Genomic DNA, 20,917 nt, shown 5'->3' with positions numbered 1-20,917 from the left:
TTCCTGCAGAGAAGAAACGCGTTAGCTTGCACGACTACATCAGATAGGACACTGGTGGATTGAGGGGCTTTTTTTTTTTTTTGTAGAGTAATGCTTTAAATATATGACTAATATTGATGATTAAAATGAATTGCGGCCCCTGGTCCAGTGGTCCAAGCCCCTGCAAACCTCCTCCTGCAGCACACGGATAGGCGTTATGTCAAGCCTACTATTCAGAGTGGCAATGCCAACAGGTAGAAGGAGCGTCGTAAGGTTCTGATCTGGCAACCATGGACTACCGAGGTGGCTACTGAACCTGGATGCTGTGCATCTTTCACATCTTCTGTCTATTAACCTAACAGTGGTCATTTATCAAGTATAAAAAGAGATAAAAATCCTTTAAACTAGTCATAGATTCGTCATTAAAAGTTAATCCAACAATCAGATGATCATTACAGGGTTATTTCCATCTTCATAAATGGGTATTGTCGGATAATTTTGGTCACTACGAACAATTTCCTGCATATTAACGCATCTATTTTCCTTTGTTTACAGCTCGTTGCCCTGGAGAACGACCACTATTGCTAAACAGCAGAACACGTGCACTGCTTACAAGCTCTTTACTGTAGAGTTTGTTAGCGCGATTTTGAAGCCGGCCTGGATCTCTAGAGCGTGCGGTTACCTCCTATTCCGGGCCAGTTTCAGTGCTGTGCTTACAAACTAGACAGCAGTGGTGGTCGTTTCCTAGACAACGAGTTGTAAACAAAAAAAAAAATGTGTTAAAGTGTTTAGCATTTATTGTGTCTTTATAAAGCTTTCATTTCTTACAGTCCGTTCGTTTTAAAACATGCGTGACCTTCTGCGACACATACCACGGAGCGAGCGGGTGGTTTTTCTTTTGTGGCGGGTCTATCTGGTTTGTCTAGAGGGAAATAAAAAAAAAATTCCGACGTGATCATATGGCAAAAGACCGTAGGAGTCCCTATGATTTTGTGTGCATGGTCTCCACGCTTGGCCATCCACAGGGCACTTATAGATGCTGACATGTAAAATTAACAATATACTGAGAGCTGTTACTGCAAAACTCAAGGGACCAAACCTTGCACATTTGCCGGGGCAGCAGACGTGGGAGGTGCGGGGACGTCCTGCTCTGGAGTTGTAACTTCATCTTCTTTTGCTTCGGTTCCCTGAAAGCAATAATAATGTTTACATATATTACATTGCAATAAATTTGCTGACAAATGCAGTTACATAGTACTTTATCCCCAAAATAACATGATCCTAAAGAAATAAAAATAACTCCCAAGTGTCAGCCACTAGGTGTCTCCCTTCTGTCTAACTTGCTGCCCACTGCCTGTTGTTCAGTCTAATCCTTCTCTAGCAGCAGAGACACAGAGAGAAATGACAGTAAGTGGCAGGTGGTCTTTGTCTTTCTGCTCCTGCTCTCCTGTCTGTCAAGCTTCATACAGGCATAACACAGAGTTTAGCTTTTACTGTAGTTTTGGGCAAGCAACGCAATGGAAGACACAATGTATGCTGGGAAAGGAAGTTCCAGCACCAATAGTGCAGAATGCTGACACAGAGAAAGTGACCTTCAAAAAGGTTGGATGGCAAGCCGCAGAGAATGAGGAGCAAAATCATTTCTGGACCAACAAAAGCAGCTTCAACTTGTGTGAAATTACAGCACTGGATCCATTCTTTCACTTTTTCTAAATAAAACAGAATCTAGGATGCAAATTTAGAAACATCAGAGCAGGATCCGCTAAAAAAAAATTAATCTATGGATAAATTATTAACTAACTTTTCCTTACACAAATAATTTGCTTTAGATAATCCTGATTTATTATAAATTCATAGTGTCATATTTTCATTGGGGCATAGGAGCTATAAATCACACGTCTACGCTTTCAGAAATAACAAGGGTAAGGCTATGTTCACATGATAGTAATTTTTTTTTTTATTATAATGTAATTTGCACTCTCTCTTTAAGTAATCCATTTGTTTCTCCTGACGCCAAGTACAGTTTAATTAAAATAGTTATATCTAAATTAGTGATGTGTTAATTTGAACAATGCCCGATCAACTCAATGTCCTACCAATGTGTTAGGTAAACAGTACCTTACCAATTAGGTAAACCATGCCCTACCAACGTGATAGGTAAACAATGTCCAACCAATGTGCTAGGTAAACACCCTACGAATGTGCTAGGTAACCAATGTCCTACCAATGTGTTAGGTAAACACCCTACCAATGTGTTAGGTAAACAATGTCCAACCAACGTGTTAGGTAAACAATGCCCTACCAATGTGCTAGGTAAACAATACCCTACCAATGTGCTAGGTAAACAATGTCAGAGCTCAGGACCAGGTCCCCACACATTGCGCTCATCCCACCTCCCCAATATATTTTTATTATGTCTGTGGGAAGCATGGTATATGACTTACCTGGGTTTGTGACTGGAAACGCAACTCCACCGGCTCCAGATAATTGCACGGTACAATCCCTTTCTATATACACATACAAGAACAAATAAAGATCATTTCAGAAAGGAATAAATGTGACTTATTAAATGACAGATAATTTATTTATCATGTACCAGTTACTGATTCGACAAGAATAACTGATATGTGATCAATGGCATAACTGGCTGATGTGATAATTGCTCATTTAGACATTTTTTGGACTCCATGTTGAACAGCATAATATAATACTGCAGGACATAAAGGGGTATGTAACTTCTTGTGGTGGCAGAGGGAAGGGACTTTTCACTGCTTCCCCTTTCCTTCCTATGGCATTGTCACTGTGGCTACCTATACCTACCACTAGGTGGTGCTCAGTGCATGCAGAGTTATAACTGTACAAATCCATAGGCAGGGGCTCCCCCTAGTGGTTACCGCATGCGGGGAGAACTATATCATTTAGCAAGGTACCGTACATGCATATTATTCAGTTAATCAAATAAGGACTGTAGACCTAAAAACATAATAGTGAAAAATAACTAAAAAAAAATGGTGTAGATCCCAGTATGTGTTTCGCCCGGTTTGAGTGTCTCCACTGGCTTCCTTTGTACACACTGTTGTTTTGAAAGTAAAACTTTTTGGCATACAGTAGGCTAGTAAAACTCCATGAGCAGGTTAGATGTGTTCACTGGGAGAATTTTAACAATGTAGACATACAGTGAATGCACTGGTTAATGCAATGTGAACGCAAACCCAACTTCATCCCCATTGTGAAATCGCAAAAGGAAATTATTTCCCTCATGTCGTCATCCCCTACGGTTAGTTGTAACACGCTTCCTACAATGTCACTTCCGTGACTGCCTTCCCTCTTTCTGTACAAGGTCACAGATCAGTCATACTGTGGTGAACGTTCCCTTATCTCCCCTTAGTCTTATCTGTCGCTCATGGTTTTACCCACAATAATACATCACAATTTAGCCCGAGTCAATGAGATTAGCGTTCATATCTGCGGATACTATTGATACAGTTGTTTTTTTTTAGCAAATACTTGCATTCCTATAATGTAACAGCACCGGAGCATTTTTTTTTTCTTTTGACTCTTTGTGGTGCAGTTCTTCTGATTTTCCCATTGTAAGTGTATTGACAGCTGGGCGTTACCAGGTGGGGGGTGTCCCTGTACAGTCTGATATCGTCCAATCAGTGTTGCCAGTGTCAGACACACCCCTCCATAGGGGACTGACAATTTATTAATGTATATTCAGGAGGAGTAACAGAGGAACGGGATCATGAGAAGTCATTACAAAAAAGGATCCAGGTGTATTTCATAAAACAGACAGATCAGGAGCGCTGGAGAGTCCTCTTAAAAAAAAAAAAAGAATCTTATTTACTGCAATGTATACAAATCCCCATAAATAGAAATTCTTATTAGAATATTATTTCTAATGACATATGCTTCCCGTCAAAGCAATTACTGCAGCTGTGGAAAAAGTCAGAAGATTACTTATGATAATTGCTTTTCACCTGCAGAATTATATTGCCCCCTCCTATCCTTGGTGTACACCCCCTCGATAAATTCCTGCCCCAGATTGGTGATGCTGCAGCGCAGCAGGATAATGCTTCAACTTGTAGGACAGAATCGGACTATTTTTTTCCCCCTAAACAATGATATTGGCCTCATCTATTGGTGGATGACAGACATATCATGTATCTGTATGACGTATAATTGGATACATTATGGCAGTGACAGATGGCTCCATCATGGGACGTCCAATTTCCGGATACATTTTGTTCTGCAGATGGCTACATGTAACCAAAATACAAATGAAGAGAATCAGAACAGAATGTAACTGTGCTGTATCCAGCCCAAAATATCAGCACAAAATACACTGAATTGCCTTGGTAGAATCACCAGCACAATAAATGTTAATTTATCATGAGTTTGTCAAGATACCTCATTCATTTAAATCTACATTTCATAACCTTCCCCTGCTAGTCCAAATCCTCAGTACAATTGCATCTCAAACGTTTCAACTCGTCAAAAAGTATATTGGTTTTTCATATTTTTGTGTAGTTCTGTTAAAATCTATTAGATTGTTGCAGTCTGTTTTTTTTTTAAGTTTTCCATTTTGGTATTGCAGTTATTTTTAACCATAAGGACAAGATCCAATCATTTGATAATCTTTATCTGAGATGATACTTGTAATTGAAAAACCCAACTCGTTTTGTTTAAGATGGGTAATAAATTAATCATAGGCTTGCATTATCCTATTCCATATTAGAATAGATCTTTAATTAGGTCATCAATATACTAGTCTACTATATGATTGTCTAAGGGTCACTTCCGTCTGTCTGTCTGTCCTTCTGTCTGTCTGTCGCGGTTATTCGTTCGCTGATTGGTCTCGCCAGCTGCCTGTCAGCGACGAGGACAGTCCAGAAGAAAATGGCCGCTCCTTCCTCCCCTCCAGTCAGCGCTCACACAGGATTAATGGCAGCGTTAACCGACCGTGCTATGCCGCGGTCGGTTAACGCTGCTATTAACCCTGTGTGACCAACGTTTTACTATTGATGCTGCCTATGCGGCGGCGTCAATAGTTAAAATATCTAATGTTAAAAATAATAATTAAAAAAAAATCGTTATATACTCACCGTCCCCTCGGATCCACAACAGGCCTTCCCTGCTCGCGTCGCTCCGGTAACCGGTCCATGCTGCGATCTCGCGAGATGATGACTCGCGGTCTCGCGGGACCGCTACGTCATCATCTCGCGAGACCGCAATGCAATCTTCAGACCGGAGCGCGCGACAAGCATCGGTAACCAGCTGCTTCGATCCTGAGGCTCCAGAAGGTGAGTATATAACTATTTTTTATTTTAATTCTTTTTTTTTTAACAGGGATATGATGCATACTACGTGGCTGGGCAATATACTACGTGACTGGGCAGTATACTATGTGGCTGGCCAATATACTACGTGGCTAGGCAATATACTAAGTGACTGGGCAATATGCTATGTGGCTGTGCTATATACTACTTGGCTGGGCAATAGCATATTCTAGAATACCCGATGCGTTAGAATCGGGCCAACATTTAGTGATAAATAATAATGGTAATGGCCCAAAGGCTTTGAGTAAATAGTCTACCTGAAATCCTCTGCAAAGTTTGGGGCAAATCTAGTCCCCATAGCGGTCCCCCTGGTTTGAAAATATATTTGCTCTTCAAATGAAAACATAATTGTAAATACACACCTGTACTTTGTATCTCCCCCACCTCATTGTAGATTGTAAGCTCTCAAGAGCAGCGTTGTTTTATCTTGCTTTAATCATTATATTATTGTTAACGCTATTTTATGACTGTTGTGTTTGAAACGGTTTAACTGTAATGCGCTGCGGAATATGTTGGCGCTATATAAATAAAGATTATTATTATGTCAGAGTTCTATATCCTGATTCTTGCCTCAATTGTCTCCTGAATTTGCTTCTGCTTTGCCCTTCGGATGTCACAGACCTTGTAGTTCTACTCAATTGATACTGACCCTTGGGCTCCACTTGTCTCAATCCAGTGAATCAATTGTGACAACAAGGGCCTATTGAAATCCATTAGAGTCTACAAGTTGCCTGCAGTGCATGGATATAGTTAGATTATGTAGGTTTATATGCATGCAGCTATACATCAGAATGGAACTAGGGTAGCCACACACAGTATGTGCATAACTATGTGCTCCCCCAAATCCCAGAATGGAGGCAAGATGCCAGAATGAAGGTTATATAAAACTAACTTGCTAAAATTAGTTATCACCTTTTAATAACGTTCCTCATAATTACAACAGCAATATTTTTTGGATCTATGAAAATGTTGCTCTTCACTATAAATTGTATCCATTGCAGGTATACAATTGGCAGTGCCACTTATGTTAATTGCGCTTTTTAGTGGTTTGTTCCTCAGCAGGAATTGACATTTGACAAAAATCATTAGGAAAAAGCTGCAGGCAGTACAGGTATGAGTGATGTTCATGTTAAAGGGAACCTATCACCCCGTTTTTTAAAGATTAGATAAAAATAGTGTGAAATAGGGGCAGAGCTGGGCTTTACATTAGTGCCTTTTTGGTGCCTTTACACCCCCGTTAGGCCGCCGAAATACCTTTGTGAAGTGGCCGTTTTGTCCTGTCACTCAAGTTGGTCAGGTCGGATGGGCGTGGTCACAGCGCTGTTTGTCCCCCAGGATCCTGCTCATCATTACATTGGTGGCGTAGTGGTGTGCGCATGTCCAGCAGGCGAATCCACTGCCCAGGAGATGAATAACAGCGCGGTCTTCGCTATTCAGCCGTTTACCGGTGGGCGCGGCCATCTTTCCTGTGGCCGCGCCTGCGCAGATGGAGCGCTCTGCTGCCCGGGGCTTCAGGAAAATGGCCGCGGGATTCCGCGCGTGCGCAGATGGAGATCGCGGCGGCCATTTTCCTGAAGCCCCGGGCGGCAGAGCGCTCCATCTGCGCAGGCGCGGCCACAGGAAAGATGGCCGCGCCCACCGGTAAACGGCTGAATAGCGAAGACCGCGCTGTTATTCATCTCCTGGGCAGTGGATTCGCCTGCTGGACATGCGCACACCACTACGCCACCAACGTAATGATGAGCAGGATCCTGGGGGACAAACAGCGCTGTGACCACGCCCATCCGACCTGACCAACTTGAGTGACAGGACAAAACGGCCACTTCACAAAGGTATTTTGGCAGCCTAACGGGGGTGTAAAGGCACCAAAAAGGCACTAATGTAAAGCCCAGCTCTGCCCCTATTTCACACTATTTTTATCTAATCTTTAAAAAACGGGGTGATAGGTTCCCTTTAAGGAGGTGATGATTTCAAGGTGGAGTTGACATTTTCGTCAACTGAACTGCAATCATCTGTCGCAACCCATTGGGGGCCAAGTAAAATATGTCATGAATAGAAGCATAGAATTAATCTTAGTAACTTAAGTAAAAAGCTTTGCAGATTTTAACCATTCCCTTTTTTGCACCCCAAATATCCCTGCCACAGTTGCCCCATTAATGCTTCCCCTACAGATACAGCATAAAAACACTATTATAACAGTGTCCCTGTCACAACGTACATATTAGCCATAGATTCAGGCATAGAGCCCACCACCATAATTACCTTTCCATTGAACAGAACGGTTGCCCAATTATCATTCCCCTTCTTGAGCACAAACACGATATTTCCCGGCATGACCTCCATTTCTTCTAAAGTCTCAGGAGTAAACTGAAATAACACACGGTGAGGTTGTCCTTGCAGGGTCCTGTAAAGACATCCCAAAATAATTTGATTCCATGCAGGGGCGAAAATAGAAATCATGGGACCCCCCATTGCTCAAATCTAAATTAGACAGACACCACCACCAAAAAAACCTAAAATATTCGGCAGAGTCAGGGTCACAGCACATAGGTCAGGGTTGCTGCACATAGGTGACGTGATGAGACGACATACTACAGAATTTTTTTTAAGACCGTGAGAGGGACATGTAGTGCGACATGCATAAAGAAATAGGTTCCCAACTGAAAGTCCTTAGTGTTTTCACTCATAATACCCTTTTCATGGTCCCAATCCATATGAACCCTCAAAAAAATGCGTTAAACAGAATGATATCCCCATAATAAATTACCTCAGTATAATGTCCCCACATTGTCCCTAACAAAGTATAATGCACCCAACACAGTTTGATACCCCACAATGCCCAAACACAGAACAATACTCCTGCAGTCTCCCCCCTGACACAGTAGGATTCCCCTACAGTTCCCCCAACACAGTAGGATGTCTTCACAGTGGCCCCAACATGATGTCCTACAGTAACCCCCACATAGTATGATGCCACCACAGTGCCCTCAACAAAATATGCACCCCAACACAGTATAATGTCACCACAGTGCCCCTGTCATGGCGTGACTGCGGGATATCAGATGTTCACCTATACTGATCCTCAGGCTAGGGGTCTCTGGCTATCCCTGTTCTAGGATTACCCCTGAAGGTGGAGATGCCTGGGCCTTGTCCCCTACTATGCTCCTGAAGGTGGAGATGCCTGGGCCTCGTTCCTTCCTATGCTCCTAAGTAGCTCCAATCTGTACAGTAAACAAGACAGACAGGGCAGAAACGGAAGAGCAATCACACAACACTCTGTCAGGGAACTACACAGAGAAATATAAAGTGTACAGCCCGAGAGGCAACAAAGTAATATAAAGATATCTAGGGGGGAAAAAAAGAAAGGGTAAACCCAACACCACTCATCACAACAACTTTAGAAATAACCAGGACGTGTCCAACTCTCCAGACCAGGATAGAGAACTATTGCTGGCATTACCTGAACAACAGGAGCCAGCTTAAATAGGGAAACTGCCGACACGACTGGTTCTCCCGCAGCAAGTGACCACAGGCAATCAGCAAGCTAAGTCCAGCAATGATTTAACTCCTTCTAACCCACCTAGGAGCTCCAGCTCTAGAAGTCAATGCCTACTCTGTGTTGACCACAGACTATGGAGTCACAAGGTGGAGTGTCTCAGTCTGAGGAATCTGCAGACCCTGACGCCGCCATGACTGTTGGAGATGTTTGAGAAAACCTCCTTGTGACAGCCCCCTAACAAAAACAACTCACCCTGCCCTGTTTCCCCAATGCCCTGCTCTGGTCTGTGTGTAGACCTAGGCTCAGTGCAGGAGGCGTAATCTGTTGACATCATTGCGCCTGCTGAGCTGACAATCAGACACTCCAGCTAAATGTCTCCATGTCTGATACCAGGGAAAAGTATTGTTATGGAGTCAAGTTTTCAGCTTTTTTAAAAGGAAAAAAGTTACAGACTGTAAAAAAAAAGTCCATTTTAAATATTTTTGTATTCCATTTATCTCCTGTACAGTCCCCACCATTCAGTGAAAGATTTACCCTTTTTTTCGGTTTCACTTACCTCAGTACCTCAGGGGTTTTTGGACGAGCTGGTGGGTTGTTGGCCTATCGAGAGGAACAAGAGGCAAAAACATACTATAAAATCTAAATATGTACAGTATATAAAGCCAACTATCTAAACCTGACTCTTGAGGATATACTTCATCTCATACTTACACTTTGGAGCCAGTCTTTTAGATCATTCTATGATGATCGGATTACAGTTTCACAGGGTAAATAACTAGGCGTTGCTTTTTACCTTTTTTTAGCACAAGAAGCACATCGTCATCCTTCTTAATAGTCCTAATAGATTTGCTTCATCGAATGACCCATTTACAAGTCATTGAGGGAAAATTTGGAGAAAAGTGGAAAAGTGCTCATTAATTCCTATTCAATCCAGGATAAGACCCGGTAGGCTTGACCTCAAATAAAAAGGTTTGTTTTCCTGTTCTCTGTGCTTACAGAGTAGAATGGAGGGAATACTAAAAGTTAACTTGTCTTCAAGTGGGAATTAAGGCTGAAATGTTCATTAGCCGACTGTACATGTAAACCGATAACAGCAGCCCATCAGCGGATCTTCTCTAGGGCAGAACACAAATACTATGTCGCTTTTATCCATACTGCAAAATTGTGTCATTTTTGTTAAAATAATATTTTGACTTTGATTTATATTTTGGTTACGACCAATAAGATCCAGCTTCACTACAAGCCTTAAAGGGTCATTTAGTGCTGTAGACCGGTCATCTACAACCAGTGGTAAAACTACAATACCCAGTATGGGGAAGTTTAGACACCGACAAGTTGAAGACAGCTTCCTACACCCATTTTTTCCTCTACAAAATATTAGCTAAATATTAGGCCAGGTATGGTACCAATACGTATTTTTAGATAACTCTATTGGTTTACATGACATTCCAGGAGAGAGATCTTAACAGAACCAGTGCGTGTGGGGTCATTTGTTGAGCAGCTAAACCCATGTTATATATTTCAGATATATATTGATATAGTTGTTTCTACTTTTTAGGTCCTTCTGCTACCTGTATTGGTTATTCCTATATTTAGATGATGTGTTAGAGAATCAAATGTATGAGAAAAGTATAAATTAGGCTGGAAGATTCTTTACCTGAGGTTGCAGTGGTGCAAATCCAGAGAAACTGTCTTTGTCAACGACAGAGGCCACTACCTGCCGATCAATCACATTTCTCATTAGTTACTGTTAATTCACCATTTTTATATCCATACACTCCATTTTGTAAACGATCAGCTAATTATAAAAAAAAAAAAGGTATCTTTTCACGGCTAGCACTCGCATCTGTGATAGTCTATGGGGCCATTCGTATGTTCGCAATTTTTTGCAGGCAGAAATCGTAGACATGTCCTATTTTGATCAAAATTGGAACTGCAAGTCTATGGGTTTACCAAGAAACTCTCCAACCAGTCATTTCTTTATATGATATATTTCCTCTGCTTATGAGTATGCCGAATATTAAAAGAAAGTCTAAAAAAAGATACATAACATGTACAAAAGTATTAATACACGCCTCTTAATCATTGGAATTAAATTTTTTCTATCCAGTTCCATTGCCCCAGGCGCATAAAATCTAGCCCCGTGCCACGCAATTTGCCTTTACTAACATTAGTGAGAGGACGGTTCGTTGTAAAGAGCTCACAAATACCAGCGAGCCTTGTACCACCAAGCACAATGCGAAACGGCGGATGAAGTGGTGTAAGGCCGCCACCACTGGACCCTGGAGCAGTGGAAATATGATCTGTGGAGTGACGGATCGCACTTCTCTATCTGATGGACGGGTTTGGTGAATGTCAGGAGACTGTATTGTGCCTTTTCTGCGTCATTTAGAGTAAAATTCATTCTATTGTGTCACACAGTGGAGTTTTCGGAACATACCGTTGCTTTTCCCAAGTAGTCTTTCTTCTCCAGTTGCTCCACGAGTCTCTCATTAGGCTGAAATAACCTCCCTTTTGGCATCTCGGAAATAGGAAAGTCCTTTTGTTTCTTTAAAAAAAAAAAAAAAAAAAAAAGGAATCAGAATGGTTGATGGTAAGCTATAATTCTCATTGTTACAATGTAAGGAAGGCGCGACGTCTCCGCATCAAACGCAACGGCTTCAAAACTGAAATCGTAATTCAGCAATGTCATCATATCATCTTATAAAATCACGTTTTCTGCGGAGGATCTTGTTCGGGAAAGTTTTCCTTTGTTAAGAACATTTGATGGTGAGATAATTAGCAGGACGCTGAAAGAGCCGGAGGTAAAAATAGCTGGCAGCCCACAGATCAGAATGGTGCGCAGCGACTAAACCATTGGGGGCCGTCATCTGAAATAAAGCGCACGGTACAGAACACTTCAGGGGTAATACATGTTCTGTTCACGATCTATAGAACATTCTTCAGCGTTCCACCGAGTATTACATTCTATTTGCCAATTAAAATGTTATTAACACAATTGCTACTTTTAGAAATCGGTTCATTCTAATAATAGGACAGATAATGAGGCCCATGAAGATAAGGCAGGTTGCTCCCATACACTTAAAGGGAATCTGTCACCAGATTTTGCCACCCAATTTGAGAGCAGCATGATAAAGGGGCAGAGACCCTGATTCCAGTTGTGTGTCACTTACTGGGCTGCTTGCTGTATTAACAATAAAATCACAGTTTTGTCAGCAGGAGATTATCACTAGAGAACTAGTAAACCTGACACCATGTAATCCAATCCCGCCCCCACTACTGATTGGTAGCTTTCTGCCCATGCACAGTGTACACAGAGAGCTGCCAATCAGTAGTGTGGGCGGGCATATATAAAGCTCAGCATTCAGAGAACTGGGAGATGTGCAGCAGACAAAACTGTGATTTTATCAAAACTGTAGAAAGCAGCCCAGTAAGTGATACATCGCTGGAATCAGGGTCTCTGTCCCTACAACATGTTGCTCTCAGATGGAACAGAAGAAACCTGGCGACAGATTCCCTTTAAAGGGAGTTTGTCAGCCCAGAAAACAATAATTAAACTAAACAGGCGGTCATATAGGGAACGTAGCCAGGGGCGTAACTATAGTGGGTGCAGGGGCTGCAATGGCATCCAGTAAGTGGATCTCAGGGGCAGTGCAGTGAATGGCTGCAGCAGAGACGATAGCAGCCTGTCCCAGGACTCGTGAAATTGTTGGACCATATAATGAGGTGTCCATATTGATGTTTAGTACCAGACCCCCAGTTTTCACTGGTGCCAAGATAGAGAGGACTATTGATATTCTCCATGACGTTTCCAGTCCCAACTCGCAGACTACAGGCTGCAGTAATCAGGGATTCTCTACCGGCCTTATAGGTTTCCATTTGTGGATCTGAATCGTACTGCTCGGATCTTCTGATTTACAGATAGCACTTAAGTGGATGTGTGTGCATCATGGTCACGTATGTAATTTCCAAACCTATTATAATACCACATTCTGGTGTTACGTAGCCTTGTGAAATTATTACTAAACATAGATTGCTTTATCATCCTGACTTCCGGCCGTGGTTTTCAGGCATGTCAGTATCTTACAGGGTGGAAGAATTGTCATTGCACAGAAAAACATGTTTTTTTTTTTCTATTCTGGACATTGGAGCGATCTCAGAAGAAAGTTGGGGCCGCAGTTGGCTACATATTAAAGCAGCTTTGTGATCATATATTGAAAACTATATATAAGGGTTTAAGTAAAACAGATGGACCATTTTCTAAATATTACTGGGAATAGCTGACTGTGGAATGAGTCAACAGTGATCCGGTCAGTGAGCTCACTAACCGCAGGGTGTGAAACTATTATCTCTCCTCTTCTGAGTAACTGCTAAGCTGATTTATGACCAAAGTTTTTTTTTTTACAAAAATTATTTTCAGTGAAAGGATGGATAAGATTAAAAATGGAGTGCAGAATTAGCCATCATACAAGGGGTCTTGGGATTTAGGGGCGCAAATCACCTGTGGCACAAAAGTAGACGCCTGTATGATTAATGGCGTAGGTAGGCTTATATAGACTATGAAATTACTCTATATGTCAGCCATACATTAAATTTATGGTCTAAATAAGTTCTAATAAAAATGCAGAAATATCACTTGTGCAGATAGACGGTCCTACAAAACATCAAATCACCCTTGGACCAATGTTAATCTATGGGGCCGTGAACATGTTCGTGTTTTTCCTTGGACAAAATGTGCCCAAGGAAAAAATGGCAGCATGCCCGAGTTTGATCTGATATTCGGATCGCACTCAGCCATTCAGTCAATGAGTCCACGAAAAACATCAGACTGTACTCAGATGACATATGAGTGCAGCCTGATTTCTACTGACTGACACAATGAAATAGATGGAGAAAAAAATGTCTCCATCTTCTCCTCATCTGAGAAAATCAGATCACACTAGTATCAGTGTTTGATTAGCATAAACGTCCCAATTCTCTCTCAGATGAGGGAATATACGGCCTTAAAATCAGAATTGTTTCTAGAGCAAGTCCCAGGCTCACCAGGATTTCTTGCATTGCCTTCTCTATCCTGGTGCCATGCCGCGGTTCTGCTTTCTGACTGAGGGCAAGGATAATGCTTTTTTCTGCTTTTTCCCAATTCCCCAGTTTTGCATTTGCAAGTGCAATATTATGCAGGATCTGAAAGAAAAAAGGGAAAAAATGTTAAAAAATATAAATGATAGCAACAAATGTTAAAAACTGGAACGCGCCTGTATTGATGCCCTCTCTCCATGGTGGAGGGAGGCAATCATTTGGGGGACGCTCACATGCCCTAGATGTGCTGCAGAAACCCATCCACATGCTGCAGATACAACCGGGCTTGCATGAACTGAACGGATTTTCTACAACAAATCTGCTGCATGTGAACATAACCTGAAAGAATTATTATCTGTTAGCTGCTTTCATCCATACCAACACATTGGAGTTTGATGCCTATGGGTGTATATATATATATATATATATATATATATTTTTTTTTTTTTCTGTTTTGTTTTTTTGTTTTTTTGTTTTGTTTTTTTTTACATATACACATACATGCACATACTTAAATGCACGTGTTTTTGCCTAAAAAAAAGCAATTTTGCAACAGTATTTCATTACCAAAAATTGGACCTTTTGCTTTCTACATCTTCTATGTATTACAGACTGAGTTATCAGTGAATCCATCAGTGAGCTCATCTAACCGCAGGGATTACAATTATTATCTCTCTTCCTTTACAGATCTTGTACGATGATTTGTGACCTAACCTTACTGCGACGATTTTATTATGATTTTGTAAAAATGCGTCAACAAACTACAACTCAAAAGCATTGTGTGAACATGGCCTAAGGCAGGGGTGAGAAATTAATTTTCCCGAGGGGCCACATGAGAGACTGTGACTGAAGGGATAGGCTGAAATTAATTATGATCAATATTAATATTCATCAACAAAAATAAAGGAACTCAATAATAGATACCAACAAAAAAGCAATATCTATAAATCTCACCAAAACTGACGCTTTTTAAATTGGTTAAAAAATATGAACTTTATTTCAACATATCAATAAAAACACGTAAAAATATTGTAAAATGGGAAAAGAGACCAAGGTACAGGAAAGGAAAGGTGTATATTGTATATATTGTAAAGGTGTATATAATAAATGTAAATTTTCAGTCTAAATAGATGTTAGAACACATTATATATAATCCATCAGCTAAAACTGCAAGCAGTAGAAGTCGAGCACCACATAAATATAAGGTGCATAATTAAAATGGTAAACATATATTTTTGTGTAAAAGATTCATACAGTACAGATAAGTGAAGTGCCAGAGCACCACTGCTTACAGGGCTGAGGTATATATTGATAAAACACTAAATACACACCATGAAAAGTATTTACCTTATTAAAGCCAGCAGCCAGGGACCCACCACACCTGACGCGCGTTTCGCAAATGAAAGCTTCGTCCAGGGGTGGTGGGTAGCTGAAAAGGAGGCCATTTATAGAAGTCATTGGCCTATGGCATTGCCTCTCCTAGCTCAAAAGGAATTTACTAATACTCTAATGGATTTATTACCACTAAACCCACATGTTAGGCCTCTTTCACACGTCCAGATAATTCCGGTACCGGAGAAATCGGTACCGGAGTTATCCGTGTCCGTGTGCTCACGTGGCACATCAGTGTGGCACACGTGCGGCATCCGTGTGCCGCCTGAGCACCACACGGACCGTGCAGGAGAGACAGCGCTACAGTAAGCGCTGTCCCCCCCCCCCGCTGTGGTGCTGAAGGCGGCATTCATCTCTTCTCCCCGCAGGAGAGAAGAGATGAATGATCAAGTTTTTTTTTCTTTTTTGTTAAAAATAAAAGTTGCATGTGACCCCCGCCTCCCACCCCCAGTGTGCCGCCCGGCCCCTTGCAGAAGAAATACTCACCCAGCTCCCGCGATGTCTCCTCCCTCCTCTCTGTGCTGGCAGCTTGTCCTGTGCGGACGGTCACGTGGGACCGCTCATTACAGTGAGGAATATGCGCATATTCCTCACTGTAATGAGCGGTACCACGTGACCACTCACACAGTAGAGGCTGCCAGCGCTGAGAGGAGAGAGGAGACATCGCGGGAGCTGGGTGAGTATTTCTTCTGCAAGGGGCCGGGCGGCACACTGGGGGTGGGAGGCAGGGGTCACATGCAACTTTTATTTTTAACAAAAAAGAAAAAAAAAAACTTGATCATTGATCTCTTCTCTCCTGCGGGGAGAAGAGATGAATGCCGCCTTCAGCACCACAGCGGGGGGGACAGCGCTTACTGTAGCGCTGTCTCTCCTGCGGGCGGTACGTGCACACGGAGGAGAGTGCACACTGTTCTCTGTGTGCACGTGTGCAGGACGTATTGCAGTACGTGCTGTGGGAGAAAAACGGACATGTCTCCGTGTTTTGCACACGGACACACGGTCCGTGAAAACACGGAGACATGTGCATAGACCCATTCATTTGAATGGGTCTACGTGTGTCAGTGTCTCCGGTACGTGAGAAAACTGTCACTACACGTACCGGAGACACTGATGTGTGAAAGAGGCCTTACACATATACATAATATCCAAACCTTATTATTGGCTGCTGGCTTTAATAAGGTAAATACTTTTCATGGTGTGTATTTAGGGTTTTATCAATATAGACCTCAGCCCTGCAAGCTGTTGATATGTTGAAATAAAGTTCACATTTTTTAACCAATTTAAAAAGCGTCAGTTTTGGTGACATTTATCGATATTAATATTAACAAATTAATTATATTTTCTATATTAAGATTAATTGCATCACCTGATATTGAGCAGAATTAAAGGGATTGTCCACTAGTAGGTCAAACACTCAAACTAAATATTCGGCCACGATAAAATAATAGCGCCTATACTCGCCTCCCCTACAGCTCTGTTCCAGTGATGTCAGCACTGGCGGTCCCGGGGCTGTCATGCAGTGGAAAGACACGGGATGCCTGGCGCTCAATCAGCACCGGTGTCACTGTCTCCGCCTTTGGTCAATCTGAACATGAAGCGGAAGACCGGGATCAGCTGCAGATTACAGGCTTTATTATTTTATCGGGGCCGAACATTAAGTGTAAGAATGAGTTGTCCTATTAGCGGACAACCCCTTTAAGTATAAATAGAAATAAATTGTAGCTGACAGCATTTCAACGCAGAAATGAACGTTCCAATACAATGGCCCAATTGGAGAGGAGGCACAGTCCAGTACAAAAAAGGAACAGCATCCCATCCAGGTGATGAAAGATTAAAAGAGCTTTATTCTGCCATCATGCAACGTTTCGACCATAATAGGTCTTTGTCAAGCATGCTTTCATCACCTGGATGGGATGCTGTTCCTTTTTTGTACTGAACCCCTTTAAGTATGTTAACATCCTCATATATACAGTTTGAGCCCACACACAGCCCCCTATATACCATATGAGAACACACACACAGCCCCCTATATACCGTATGAACCTGTACATAGCCCCCTATATACCACATGAGAACAAACAAAGCCCCTATATACCATAAGAGCCACAACATAGCCCCCTGTATACAGTGTGAGCAGCGACATATCTCTCTGTGTACAGTGTGAAAACCTGCCTCCTATATACAGCATGAGCCCCCACATAGCCCGCTATATACAGCATGAGCCCCACATAGCCTCCTATATACAGCATGAGCCCCACATAGCCTCCTATATACAGCATGAGCCCCACATAGCCTCCTATATACAGCATGAGCCCCACATAGCCTCCTATATACAGCATGAGCCCCCACATAGCCCGCTATATACAGCATGAGCCCCACATAGCCTCCTATATACAGCATGAGCCCCACATAGCCTCCTATATACAGCATGAGCCCCACATAGCCTCCTATATACAGCATGAGCCCCACATAGCCTCCTATATACAGCATGAGCCCCACATAGCCTCCTATATACAGCATGAGCCCCACATAGCCTCCTATATACAGCATGAGCCCCACATAGCCTCCTATATACAGCATGAGCCCCCACATAGCCTCCTATATACAGCATGACCCCCCACATAGCCTTCAATATACAGCAGGAGCCCCCACAAAGCCTCCTATATACAGTATGAGCCCCCACATAGCTTCCTATATACAGCATGAGCCCCCACATAGCCTCCTATATACAGCATGAGCCCCCACATAGCTTCCTATATACAGCATGAGCCCCCACATAGCCTCCTATATACAGCATGAGCCCCCACATAGCCTTCTATATACAGCATGAGCCCCCACATAGCCTCCTATATACAGCAGGAGCCCCCACATAGCCTCCTGTATACAGTATGAGCCCCACGTAGCCTCCTATATACAGCATGAGCCCCACATAGCCTCCTATATACAGCATGGGCCCCCACATAGCCTCCTATATACAGTATGAGCCCCCACATAGCCTCCTATATACAACATGAGCCCCACATAGCCTCCTGTATACAGTATGAGACCCACATAGCCTCCTATATACAGCATGAGCCCCACATAGCCCCCTATATACACCATGAGTCCCCACATAGCCTCCTATATACAGTATGGGCCCCCACATAGCCTCCTATATACAGTATGAGCCCCACATAGCCTCCTATATACATCATGAGCCCCCACATAGCCTCCTATATACAACATGAGCCCCACATAGCCTCCTGTATACAGTATGAGACCCACATAGCCTCCTATATACAGCATGAGCCCCACATAGCCCCCTATATACACCATGAGTCCCCACATAGCCTCCTATATACAGTATGAGCCCCCACATAGCCTCCTATATACAGCATGAGCCCCACATAGCCTCCTATATACAGCATGAGTCCCCACATAGCCTCCTATATACAGCATGAGTCCCACATAGCCTCCTATATACAGCATGAGCCCCACATAGCCTCCTATATACAGCGTGAGTCCCCACATAGCCTCCTATATACAGTATGAGCCCCACATAGCCTCCTATATACAGCATGAGTCCCCACATAGCCTCCTATATACAGCATGAGCCCCACATAGCCTCCTATATACAGCATGAGTCCCACATAGCCTCCTATATACAGCATGAGCCCCACATAGCCTCCTATATACAGCGTGAGTCCCCACATAGCCTCCTATATACAGCGTGAGACCCCACATAGCCTCCTATATACACCGTGAGCCCCCACATATTCTCCTATATACAGTGTGAGTCCCAACATAGCCTCCTATATACAGTGTGAGTCCCCACATAGCCCCCTATATACAGTATGTTTATATGAAAATCAAACCATCCCAAAACGCACAGCTCAATAGCATCTTCAAACACAAAGTGTCCATGAGTTTTCAAGAAATCACATCGACTTTAATTGTTAAACGCAGCTGATTTCGCAAAAAAAAACAAAAAAAAAACACAATGCAGCACTTATGCTAAGTAGGAACATGGCCTAAGATATCTTCATTAACTTTTATGAAATTTCAATTATTTATTAATTTTCACTCAAGCAATTGTCCTTCTGGAAATATGAAACCATCAATAAGCTGCTGTTATTTTATGGCCCCAATTTTATATCCAAAAAAAGGCTCCAAAATTTGGCAAAATGTGGTAAAATTTTACTGTCACTTTTCTCTTGGAGCAGTTCATCCAGATTGATCTCTATGGATCTAGATTGTGACTATTTGTGCATCACACTTTATACTTTTCTCACCTCGCAACTGTAGAGTTTAAACGTCAGACCCAGGATCTTATAGTCGATGAGTTGGTTGCCCCTCAGTTCTGTAAAGCAGCGCGACCAGTCGTCCAGTGCTAGGCTATACCTGCACAGAAATACATTGCCATTTGTTAGTACAGACCTTGGTCGTCATGTAATGTTACATTTTCCTTGTAGCAGAGCGGAATATTTGGGGTCTGTGAATGAAAGATTTATATTTCCTATGTGAGTTTGTGAGTGCAGTGTATGTGTGATGTGTCCCACAGCACCGGTCAAAGGCTTCAACAACTGTTAATTCAATGGTTTTCTCATTCTTATTGGAATGTGCACATTGTAGATTCAGACTGAAGGCAGCAAAACCACGAAGGAACAAATATGGAAACAAGGATTAAAGGAACACGGATGAAACCAACCGGAATATGTGTTAAAGCTTAGATTCCTCAAAGAACCCTCCTTTTACTCTGATGACAGCTAATTACACCCCCTTGGCATTCTCTCAAGCAGCTTCATCAGGTCGTCACTTGGAATAACTTCCAATTAACAGGTATGCCTCGTCAAGAGTTCATTTGCGGAATCACCGGCCTTCATAAAGTGTTTGCAACCAACAGGTGTGTTTTGCAGAGGCAGTATTGGTACACAGCTATGTACAGTACTAAGCCTTATTCCCTAACTGTTTGTAGCCAAAATATAACAGAAATCACTCAACTAAGTAAAGAGGAGCGACAGTCCATTATTACTTTAAAATACATAAGTCACTCAATCTGGAAAATTGCTAGAACCTTGAAGGTATCAAAGTGCAGTTAAACGGATTCTTATGATGACCACTCAAGGAAATAAAGTCCAAGAATTACCTCTGCTGCAGATGATAAGTTCATCAGAGTTACCAGCCTACGAAAATGCAAATCGACATCACCTCACATAACAACTCTCATAACTGATGTACAAACATCAAGTAGCAGACTCATCTCAACATCAACTGTTCAGAGCACACTGTGAGAAGATGTTTTTTTATTGTAAAATTGCTGCAAAGAGGCTAATACTGAGGACCGCAAACAAGAAGAGACCTGTTTGTGCCAAGCACCACAAGGGCTAGCCATTAGATCAGTGGAAATCTGTACTGTGGTCTGAGGAGTCAAAATGTGTGATCGATGTGCCATGTCTTTGTGAAATGCAGATAGGTGAGAAGATGGTTCCTACAGGTGAGGTGCCCACTGTGAATTATAGGGAGGTGTCATTATGTGGCAGTGCCTGGTAATTTTTTCCATGGCCACCACCACCACATTCTGAAATATCACACCATCCCAACTTGTCTACACTTTGTGGGACCATCAATTGTGTTGCATCAGGACAATTACCCA

The 20,917-nt window shown here is 42.3% G+C and overlaps 1 protein-coding gene across 1 annotated transcript in view; it reads right to left on the bottom strand.

The window, feature by feature from the left end:
* NCF2 (neutrophil cytosolic factor 2) overlaps window positions 1-20,917 on the bottom strand; it is a 32,457-nt gene that overhangs the window by 8,874 nt on the left and 2,666 nt on the right. The window contains exons 3-12 of the mRNA XM_077278229.1: window positions 19,557-19,665; window positions 13,861-13,998; window positions 11,258-11,365; window positions 10,475-10,534; window positions 9,374-9,417; window positions 7,581-7,722; window positions 2,424-2,486; window positions 1,079-1,166; window positions 852-901; window positions 1-3 (exon numbers count right to left, since the gene is read on the bottom strand). The exon at window positions 1-3 is cut by the window's left edge and continues 137 nt beyond it. Of these exons, the coding sequence (XP_077134344.1) occupies window positions 1-3; window positions 852-901; window positions 1,079-1,166; window positions 2,424-2,486; window positions 7,581-7,722; window positions 9,374-9,417; window positions 10,475-10,534; window positions 11,258-11,365; window positions 13,861-13,998; window positions 19,557-19,665 (805 nt within the window). The remainder of the gene's footprint in view (window positions 4-851; window positions 902-1,078; window positions 1,167-2,423; window positions 2,487-7,580; window positions 7,723-9,373; window positions 9,418-10,474; window positions 10,535-11,257; window positions 11,366-13,860; window positions 13,999-19,556; window positions 19,666-20,917) is intronic.

This window comes from Ranitomeya variabilis, chromosome 8, assembly GCF_051348905.1.
Source record: "Ranitomeya variabilis isolate aRanVar5 chromosome 8, aRanVar5.hap1, whole genome shotgun sequence".
In the NCBI taxonomy this organism is placed as follows: domain Eukaryota; kingdom Metazoa; phylum Chordata; class Amphibia; order Anura; family Dendrobatidae; genus Ranitomeya; species Ranitomeya variabilis.
This window is presented reverse-complemented; position numbering and strand designations above follow the sequence as displayed.